The following is a 10,823-nucleotide window of genomic DNA, read 5'->3' as shown; positions in this document are numbered from 1 at the left end:
CTCCCTTTGATGCAAAAACAATGGGGATAAAAAGGAGTTATATAATACATGTGGAGAAAAGAGGTAGAAAGGGAACCGGACTACTTGCGCCCCCTGGCTGGATTACTTATCGATGAGGCCCGCCTCTTTGATCTTGGTGTAGAAGAATTTCTCTAGTAGGTTGGCACATTTGTAGTACTCGCTTTCAGGAGGGTTGTACTCTCTGCAGTTAGTGAAGATCCTCTGCATGTCGGCCATGAACAGCTTCCGTGTGGTATAGTAACGACTCTTCAGACGCTCGCTCATTGTCTTCAAGTCTACAATGCACAATATAACAGTCAGGCATTACATGCTCAGAAGTAAGCCTAAGGTGCATTGTGTATAAGAGATCTCTGCGTACCCATAGGGAAGCGGATGACTTGATAATAACCAGGTGCCTCGTTCTTCTTTACAGGCTCCATGAAGGGCCATGCATTCTGGTGTGACTGAGGAGTACAATACATATTCCTAATTAGTCGTTTTATTTCATAAATATAATTTTGAAAACATGTAAGCAATACAGATATATTACCTTGACCTGCTGTAAGATGTTCTTTAAGGTGCTGTACAACTGGTCTGGATCCTTCAGCTCTTTGCTGTGAAAAAGTACACAAAATGAAACAAACTACATGTTTACATAAGATTTGTTTAGCTGTGACTCAGATACACACTCACCTCTTCCCTAAAGGCTTCCAGCCCGTCTCACCTGTTCAAAGACAAGTAAACAGTAACGTTTAAATTCAATTTATTGATTTAAATATATTATTTACTATTAAATACAATTAGTATTTATTCAGTACTGTTCAAAAGTAAGGGACAAGTAAGATTTTTAAAAAAAGAAATTAATACTTTTATTTTGCAAAGAATGCATGAAATACATCAAAAGTGACAGTGAATTTCAGATTTCAATTTTTTGTTTAAATGCCGTTCTTTTGAAGTATCTATACATCAAAGCATCCTGACATCACTGTTTCCACAAAAAAAAATATTAAGCAGCACAACTGTTTTTAACATTGAGAATGATAAGAAATGTTTCTTGAGCAGCAAATTAACATATTAGAATGATTTCTGAAGGATCGTGTGACACTGAAGACTGGAAAAATTCAGCTTTTCCATTATAGGAATAAACTGCATTTTAAAATCTATTCAAATAGAACACAATACATTTATTTAAAATGGTAATATTTATTATTAAAATTGTATTATTGTTATTAATTAAAGAATTACATAAAATACATAAAATATTTTATTAATATTATTATTATAAATTTTTATACATACATTATTATACATTTTTTATTCGTTTTTGTTTTATTTATCTAAAACTACATAAAAGTGAGACATACGAATTCCTGGAATGCTCTCAATGGCAATCTGACGAACTCCCTCCTTGAAACAGGATAGGCCAGGGTAGACTTTCCGAATCTGTGCTTGCTTGCGCTCTATAAGCTTCTTAATGATCTGAGAGAGAGGGGAAGATAGAGATAGAAAAGCCTTTAGGCAATAACAAAACGATGCATTTTACCATACTGTGTAACCTCTTTGACACACCTCAGATCTCATGCTCTCTCACACTCACACACACACACACACACAGACCTCTTTCTGTTTCTTGATGATGACAGAGAACTCAGTGTAAGGGATGCAGGGGTTCAGTTCACAGCCCATGAGTGTGGCCCCCTCGTAATCTTTAATGTAGCCCACATACTTTGACTTCGGCACTTTAATGTCCTTAGAGAATCCCTGACATGAAGCAAGAGAAACAAAATAGGAGTATGGACATATACTTAAAGCGATAGTACCTAAAAAAACCTCCTCATTATTATCCTTATGTTGTTATAACCCAGCATTGTTCTTCTTCATCATATTCTTATTAAAAATATTACATTAGTTTTCATTTCATTTTCATTTGTGAAACAAAAGAAGATGCTAAGCAGAACATCCACACTTTGTCATTTTTGGAGCTTGGCAATATAATTCACCATCCACTTTAGTTGTATTTTGTGTCATGGAACTAATAGAGCACTGACCTGTTTTTTGAAGTAGCCAATGGCATATTCATCAGCGTAAGTGAGAAAGTTAAGAATTTCGTGCTTGATGTGATACTCCTTCAGATGGTTCATGAGGTGAGTCCCATAACCCTTAAATAACAATCAAATGAGTAAAGGTCAAGCTAGCAATGAGTGAGAAAGAATAATAACAAATAATAATGGGAATGCATCACAGCACATACCTTGACTTGTTCATTGGAGGTGACAGCACAGAACACAATCTCAGTGAAGCCCTGAGTTGGAAACATCCGGAAACAGATTCCCCCAATAACACGGCCATCTTTAATCAGAGACAGAGTCTTGTGTTTCCTGTATAAAGAGGAAATGCATTGACTCATCACAACGTTATATCACAGTTTACAGGAAGCAAGAGGTTAACATTAACCAGATTAAACAATTAAAATACAATTTACCTCTTAACTTAACAAACTGACTGTTAAAGTTCACCCAAAAATGAATATCTGTCATCATTTATTCACCCTCATGTTTTTCCAAATCTGTATGAGTTTCTTTCATCTTCTGAACGTAAAAGAGGAGATTCTAAAGAATGGTGGTAACTAAAAAGTTGCTGGTAGCCATTGACTTCCATATAGGGGTGTGTGATAATGACAAAAAATATATATACCTCAATATTTTCTGGAATTTTAATGAATTAGATCATTTTATTAGACGATATTTTGCTGAGCATGTTATTGTGCTGGTATTTTGGCAGGTCTAGGACTGCTGCTTTTGATATTCTTCTTATTCTGTGCGTGATTAGTTTGCAGGAGTAACAGAAATGTACTTTTCCAATAAGTTTAAATAGATGTTTAGCTTTTATGGGCATTTTTTACATTTATAAGGCCAATTTTTTTTCTAAGCTAATTAAATGTATGCATCATCTTTTGTCTCAAATTCTTACATTTAATCAATAAATATAAATAATAAGAGAATAGGGCTGTTACAACTAGAACAGCCCTATTGTCCAACTATAGGGCTGTTACCAATAAAATTTAATCAGTATCAACATTTTTTTAAAAGATTTTGGGTGAGTCAGTGAGTCATTCATTCATCCGATTCTTTCAAACGGCTGATTGATTCAGTAACGAAACACTGTTGTGTGTTGCTCAGACGTAAAACTGTTCTGCTTTGTTTGAAACTATTTTTGTTAAACGGGTCATTTGATGCTGCTAAAAAGAACATTATTTTCGACATTGTAGTCTACTCTCCCAGGTTCAGGAAACAGTCCTTGTCCTCCGTAAAATGCGCTGCACACATCTGATTATTTGGTTTGAACTGTTCTGGAACAGTGTTGTAAATACAGCTTAACCACTGATTTCTAATCGTGTCCTCTTTTGAAAGACCAAACAAAGCATTTTTGCTTTCGCAACGAAACACACAGCTTCTTCACAACATGGCGGCGGCGGTGGCAGCAACAATAAAGTTACGCCTTCTTTCTTTTTGTGTGAACATTTGGGCGGCGTTATGCAAATCTTCCCACACATTGACGTAGACATGTGGGGGCGTGTTTAAACAAGGCGTTTTAGGAGGGCGTGGACGAGTCTTAACTTTTATAAAGAATATCTCTTTGGGTTTGAGACTTTAGTCTTTGCAACTTTAGGGATCTTATCTATTCACGAACAGCTTGTAACACTCCAAAGAGAAAGGAAAACTTGAAATCGCATCATATGACCTTTAATGAAATAGAGCAAAAACAGGAACTGTTGACCCAGTTAATATTAACTTCTCGTTTATTGGACTGTTTTAAAAAAAAAATCAATATTTTTATGTGATCTTTATGTGATATTAACTATATCAGATGAGACCAATATAAACGACATATAATGACAAGACATACGGGGGCATATTTTTCCCCTTATCTTGAATTTTGAGGAATTCTAAATGTATTTTAATAGACTAAATAATGCAGTGAAACCGTCAACTTTAAATGTGCTCGTGCAGTAGTCTAACCTACATATTATCTGTATGTGTGCACTCTCTGTGTGTGTTTTTGTTTGGTTTTTGCAATATACTCGATAATGTCAAAAACGCATATCGTTTAAACAACAATTAGGATTTTATTGTAGACGATATATATCGCACACCCCTACTTCCATAGTATTATCTCCCTACTATGGTAGTCAGTGGCTACCAGTAACTGTTTGGTTACTTCAAAATATCTCCTTTTATGTTGAACAGAAGAAAGAAACTCGTACAGGTTTGGAACAACATGAGGGTGAGTAAATGATGACACAATTTTAATTTTGGGGTAAACTACCCCTTTAAAATGACAGAAAACACCAGTTTTTAAAGCTTCAATCCTCTACAGTAGGCCTGTTACTATACAGGTGCATCTCAATAAATTAGAATGTCGTGGAAAAGTTCATTTATTTCAGTAATTCAACTAAAATTGTGAAACTCGTGTATTAAATAAATTCAATGCACGCGGACTGAAGTAGTTTAAGTCTTTGGTTCTTTTAATTGTGATGATTTTGGCTCACATTTAACAAAAACCCACCAATTCAATCTCAACAAATTAGAATACTTCATAAGAACTTCATACTTCAATAAAAAAAACATTTTTAGTGAATTGTTGGCATTCTGGAAAGTATGTTCATTTATTGTACATGTACTCAATACTTGGTAGGAGCTCCTTTTGCTTTAATTACTGCCTCAACTCGGCATGGCATGGAGGTGATCAGTTTGTGGCACTGCTGAGGTGGTATGAAAGCCCAGGTTTCTTTGACAGTGGCCTTCAGCTCATCTGCATTTTTTGATCTCTTGTTTCTCATTTTCCTCTTGACAATACCCCATAGATTCTCTATGGGGTTCAGGTCTGGTGAGTTTGCTGGCCAGTCAAGCACACCAACACCATGGTCATTTAACCAACTTTTGGTGCCTTTGGCAGTGTGGGCAGGTGCCAAATCCTGCTAGAAAATGAAATCAGCATCTTCAAAAAGCTGGCCAGCAGAAGGAAGCATGAAGTGCTCCAAAACTTCTTGGTAAACGGGTGCAGTGACGTTGGTTTTCAAAAAACACAATGGACCAACACCAGCAGATGACATTGCACCCCAAATCATCACAGACTGTGGAAACTTAACACTGGACTTCAAGCAACTTGGGCTATGAGCTTCTCCACCCTTCCTCCAGACTCTAGGACCTTGGTTTCCAAATGAAATACAAAACTTGCTCTCATCTGAAAAAAGGACTTTGGACCACTGGGCAACAGTACAGTTCTTCTCCTTAGCCCAGGTAAGACGCCTCTGACGTTGTCTGTGGTTCAGAAGTGGCTTAACAAGAGGAATACGACAACTGTAGCCAAATTCCTTGACACGTCTGTGTGTGGTGGCTCTTGATGCCTTGACCCCATTTTTTTTATTGGTCTTATGGAGTATTCTAATTTGTTGAGATAGTGAGTTGGTGGGTTTTTGTTAAATGTGAGCCAAAATCATCACAATTAAAAGAACCAAAGACTTAAACTACTTCAGTCTGCGTGCACTGAATTTATTTAATACACGAGTTTCACAATTTGAGTTGAATTACTGAAATAAATGAACTTTTCCACGACATTCTAATTTATTGAGATGCACCTGTAGGCATCAGAGTCAGACTTTTAAAGTCTTAAGGCAAATTCACACCGCACAGACAAACACCAACAAACATGTTTTGTTGGATCAGGGTGTTACCCCTGTTGGCGTCTACTGTTGTTGGTCGGAGTTTGTTTTCACCTGACTGAACATGTTCAGTGAGTGTTTGTTGGTGTCTGTTGGGGCAGTGTGAACATTACAGTTAATTTTCAGAAAATTTTCAATCCAACAGCCAACTTGTTTGTTGGTGTTTGTCTGTGCGAACTGGCCGTACATTGAAATGGTTAATGGTGGTAGCAAACATACGGGTCAAAGACGAGGCGTGTGATGTATTCTTTAGGCATGCGGGGCAGCTGGTGTGAGAAGACGTTCTGCAGACCAACAAGCCACATGAGGATCTTCTTATTGGGCTTTTGGTTGAGGGAGTTTCCAATGACATGGAACTCGATGACGCCACGCCTCTCCTCTAATCGAGCAGCTTCATCACGTGCAGAATGAGCGGAGAGAAGACTGGTCTGAGAGAAAGACAGAATAAAGGACTGTTTTTGCTCTAGTCCCTATGATATGAGTTTTGTACAACCTTACATCTATGATATAAAAAACTAATTAAACACACTGTGTTTACCTCTGGTCCCAGCATGGCAGTAGGGTCTGTAATTGTAGACATGACTTCATTAATTAATTCCATAGGAATGTCACCAACCACACGGGGTCGTTTGCTGTCCTCGTGAGACAACGGCTCAGAAGACTTTCGCTTTTCTCCACCTACATATGTGCATAGAGTCAAATCTATTAAGACCCTCTAATCTGATTCAATAAGGTTTAGCAACTTTAACACATCAGCTATCTGCAGCATGCACACAAACACACACATACATATACATATATTTTTTTTTTTTTGGAGTTGTATATTATATTTTACATACAACAAAACTCTAAGTTAAACACATCAACTTAGATTTACATTAAATATTAACATATGTAAAGACTAACAATGATACGTTCACACAAAGAGTGTAAATATTATAAATTATAACTGTATAATTATAAATATTATAAATTATAATAATTTTTACATTTCTTTAAAAATAAAACCCTCACATTTTATTTAATTTTATACGTTTACATGCATGTCTTCTTCATCAATAAACTGCACATTACATTTAAGTTAAATTATTGTAATATTAACTTAAAATCTCAGGGGGTACTTTAAGTTAATAAATACAGTAAAAACTGTAATATTGTGAAATATTATTACAATTTAAAATAACTATTTTCTATTTTAATACATTTTAAAATTTACATTTTTCTATGATGCCAATACTGAAATTTCAGCAGCCATTATTCCACTTGATCCTTCAGAAATCATTTTTATATACCGATATAAAATCATATTTTATATGCCGATTTTATATGCTGCTAAGTATTTACTGTCACTTTTGATAAATTTAATACATCCTTGCTGAATAAAAGTATTATTTCTTAAAAAAAAAAAAAAAAACACACACACACACAACTTTACTGACCCCAAACTTTTGAACAATAATTTAGATTCATCATTAAGACTACATAAATGACAAAGGTACTGAATAAAATATCATAAAATAAGTTGATACCTGAATTGGGCTCCAAAGTGGATGCTGTTTTCCGGGCCGGGCTCACACTGCCTCCTCCAACCAGCTCCACTGGGGCGGGACTACTGCTATAGTACAGGGGGCAGGTCACGGGTGGAGCACTGATCACTGCACCAATCAGAGAGGAGAAAAGTCTGTTTACATAGCCATGTGACGCATACAACTGAATAAAATTAACTCTAACATTGCTAATCACCTGTGGGAATCTGTCCACCTGATAAACGAACCATGAAGTCTTCACTCCAGATAGGCGAATTATGACTATAAACCTCTTCTTCCAGCATAGACAAAAACCTGCGCACAACACACAGATATTCACATAATGGACCTGTTATTTGTGGAAAGTTCTGTCTATGTGGTTGCACTGCGTGCTTACTTGGGGAAATGTGTAAGAATGAGTGTGCGTTTCTCAGGTGGTAGTTTGTCTTTCTCCTGCCGGGCCTGTTCCAGCAGCTGTTTCCTCATAACAGTGAACACAGAGCGCAGAAAAGTGCGGCCGAAAATCTGTGTGGCCTCATACCGAGGGAGACTGTCACAGAACTGGGGCACATTACAATAACACAGCCACCTGCAACACGAACACACAAGAAGACCAGAAATATGTATTAAATGGAGGGATAGACTTATGGTCTGGTCTTTACAATGACATGCACTGTATAAAGGTCCTAGATCAAAGGTCCTAGAACTTTCAAAACTATTTTATGGAGTTTTTGTCCCCTGAAAGTATTTTCAAAAAGACGTTTTGTCAGTTGAACCATCTGTATTTTGTTTAACAACTGTACAATCCATTGAACACACTGTACTTCTATTCCTCACAGCCTCGTTTTTATTCCAGTCAAAAATTTAATATGGCGCAACCCTGAGTAAGGTCAATTAACAAAGACTTTGCTACATCATCACTATGTTACATATTTGCATAATACCCGCCTACTGGCTACTTTGGCCCGCCCACAAAGAATAGTTGGTGATTTCGCTATGCTGAGGAGAAAAAAAATTCTTGTTGCGAAGGCAAAAACATTGTATGGACTTTCAATAAAGAAGTCATAATTAATATAGATTTAATACTATCTATAGATGCTCATGAAGGCTCAGGACCTTAAACTGGGCTTTTCAGAAAGGCGGGCTTTAAATGAACAAAATAAGAGAATTTCAGGAAGAAGGTGGAAAGAGGTGCTGAAGAAATGTACAATATGAGAGAAATAATGTGTTTTTTTTTTACTTTAAATCATGTAAATGTTTTCTAGCAGACCCCAAAAATACAATTATGGCTTGTAAATGTGCATAATATTGGCACTTTAGGAAAATAAACAAAGCCAATTGTTATTTCACATTATCTTTAAATGACAATAATGTGCAAAACAGAAGAGAAAAAAATAAAATTTTTGCTCCTCTATGGAAAACGAGACCACCCCTCTCTTAGGTGCCCCTAAACTCAACTAAACTAGCATTCACCTGGTGTAATTGACTTTATAACCAGCCACATCATCATCAGGTGCTCTTTGCCTCCTTTGTGAGGGTGTCTCTAGCTGCCAGTAGTTGATCTGGTTGAGGAACATCTTTGCGAGCTCCACAATGGTTTGCCTCTCTTTTGACGGTAGGTGGCTAAACTTGTACTGCACAAAGTTGTTCACACCCTGCAACAACAACAACACATGAAAAAAAATGTATGAGTGACACCAGCTACAAGGATGTCAGGAATGTGTGTAGGGTTGTTTGGTATCTCTGATTCGTGCATCACAAGCAAAGTACACTGCCTACATATAAACCAAGAAAACAATGTTGTTTAAAACATCAGCGGTTCCACAAAATGCCCCGTTTCAGAATAAAGCCACTATTGACCTTATAGGAGATTTATCTTTATTTGCACTTTTTTACACTTCCTGATACTGACATAATGTTTAAATGTGATGTGAAGAAAAAGTTGACCAAATATTGTTACCAAATATTCCAGACTGAGGGGTTGAAGAATGAGACGTTGATGAAATGCATACTGATCGTCCATTATTCATTACCTATGGAGATTACAACCTTGCAATTTAAGCAGCTACCTGTTCAATGCTTGGTTTTTCAAAAGGTGGGCTTTCCAGAGCTTCTACCACAGGCCTTCCCATCTGCAGGATGCATTTCCGTAGCAACTAAGACATTTTCAACAAATACAGGTAGGTAAGATTGACAAATAGTCGCAAACAGATTAAACACATCAGAATGTAAATTCATATTAATATACGCTACTGTTCAAAAATTTCAGGTAAGTTTTTTTTTAAAGAAATTAATCCTTTTATTCAGCAACTCAAGGATGCATTAAAATTGATCAAAAGTGGCAGTAAATACATTTATAATGTTACAAAAGCTATCTATTTCAAATATATGTTGTTCTTTTTAACTATCTATTCCTCAAATAATCCTGTATCAAAATGTATCATGGTTTCCAGCACAACTGTTTTTAACACAATAATAAGAAGAAATGTTTCTTGAGCACCAAATCAACATGAAATCTAATGAAATCTCATGTTAAACTGAAGGCTTAATTATTGGCTGCTGAAAATTCAGCTTTGCCATCACAGGAATAAATTATATTTAAAATACATTAAAATAAAACACACTAATTTAAAATTGTAATAATATTTCACAATATTAATCCCTTTACTGTATTTTTGATCAAATAAATGCAACCTTGGTGAGCATAAGAGACTTATTTCAAAAACATTGCAAATTTTACTGACCCCAGAGTTTTGCTAGTTACATGACTTGTACTACATAAACAGAATAATCACTATTTCATTCAATGAACGATATTTTTAATATTTCACACACTGTAGCGCATGTAACCACCACTTCACAATGTGCAACAACAGAACTCACTTTGAAGAGAGAAAAGTAAACTTGTTTAGTGTCAGGATCCTCTTCTTTATGGACACATGTGTACAAGTACTCCACATCCAGCACAATTCCAAGCAGTCTGTTCATCTCCTCCTCTGACACATTCTCCAGGTGTGTCACATGGTCACCTGGCCAGTAATCACAAAAGAATAAAATTGTGACTTTGTAAGAAGCATTGCCATTGACATAGCTGAAGCATAAACAGTACAATATAAAACTGCTGACTGTAAGTAACTGATTTCAAATATTAAAAAACCCACCATATACTTAAAGTTTACTGCAAAATATTCAAATATGTAGTTTAAAGGGATAGTTCACCCAAAAATGAAAATTTGATGTTTATCTGCTTACCCCCAGGGCATCCAAGATGTAGGTGACTTTGTTTCTTCAGTAGAACACATATGATGATTTTTAACTTTAACCGTTGCAGTCTATCAGTCGTATAATGCATGGCAATGGTAACAAAATCTATGAGAGTAAAAAAAAACATGCACAGACAAATCAAAATTAAACCCTGCGGCTCGTGACGACACACTGATGTCCTAAGACACGAAACGATCAGTTTGTGCCAGAAACCGAACAGTATTTATATAATTTTTTACCTCTAATACACCACTATGTCCAACTGCCTTGAGCGCGTGCACGGTATCCGGTGCGTGAGGAGTGTACGTGCT

At 36.2% G+C, this 10,823-nt stretch overlaps 1 protein-coding gene across 1 annotated transcript in view; it reads right to left on the bottom strand.

Annotated features, from left to right (window-relative positions):
* LOC107748684 (histone acetyltransferase KAT2B-like) overlaps positions 1 to 10,823 on the bottom strand; it is a 14,515-nt gene continuing 3,692 nt past the window's right edge. The window contains exons 3-18 of the mRNA XM_016563612.1: positions 10,132 to 10,277; positions 9,318 to 9,404; positions 8,722 to 8,903; positions 7,646 to 7,837; positions 7,466 to 7,563; positions 7,252 to 7,377; positions 6,261 to 6,400; positions 5,942 to 6,150; positions 2,252 to 2,378; positions 2,049 to 2,159; positions 1,618 to 1,761; positions 1,365 to 1,479; positions 694 to 724; positions 551 to 614; positions 380 to 464; positions 1 to 296 (exon numbers count right to left, since the gene is read on the bottom strand). Coding sequence (XP_016419098.1) covers positions 103 to 296; positions 380 to 464; positions 551 to 614; positions 694 to 724; positions 1,365 to 1,479; positions 1,618 to 1,761; positions 2,049 to 2,159; positions 2,252 to 2,378; positions 5,942 to 6,150; positions 6,261 to 6,400; positions 7,252 to 7,377; positions 7,466 to 7,563; positions 7,646 to 7,837; positions 8,722 to 8,903; positions 9,318 to 9,404; positions 10,132 to 10,277 — 2,051 coding nt within the window. The 3' untranslated portion in view covers positions 1 to 102. The remainder of the gene's footprint in view (positions 297 to 379; positions 465 to 550; positions 615 to 693; positions 725 to 1,364; positions 1,480 to 1,617; positions 1,762 to 2,048; positions 2,160 to 2,251; positions 2,379 to 5,941; positions 6,151 to 6,260; positions 6,401 to 7,251; positions 7,378 to 7,465; positions 7,564 to 7,645; positions 7,838 to 8,721; positions 8,904 to 9,317; positions 9,405 to 10,131; positions 10,278 to 10,823) is intronic.

Source organism: Sinocyclocheilus rhinocerous, unplaced genomic scaffold (assembly GCF_001515625.1).
Source record: "Sinocyclocheilus rhinocerous isolate Xijiao unplaced genomic scaffold, SAMN03320098_v1.1 scaffold499, whole genome shotgun sequence".
Classification (NCBI taxonomy): domain Eukaryota; kingdom Metazoa; phylum Chordata; class Actinopteri; order Cypriniformes; family Cyprinidae; genus Sinocyclocheilus; species Sinocyclocheilus rhinocerous.
This window is presented reverse-complemented; position numbering and strand designations above follow the sequence as displayed.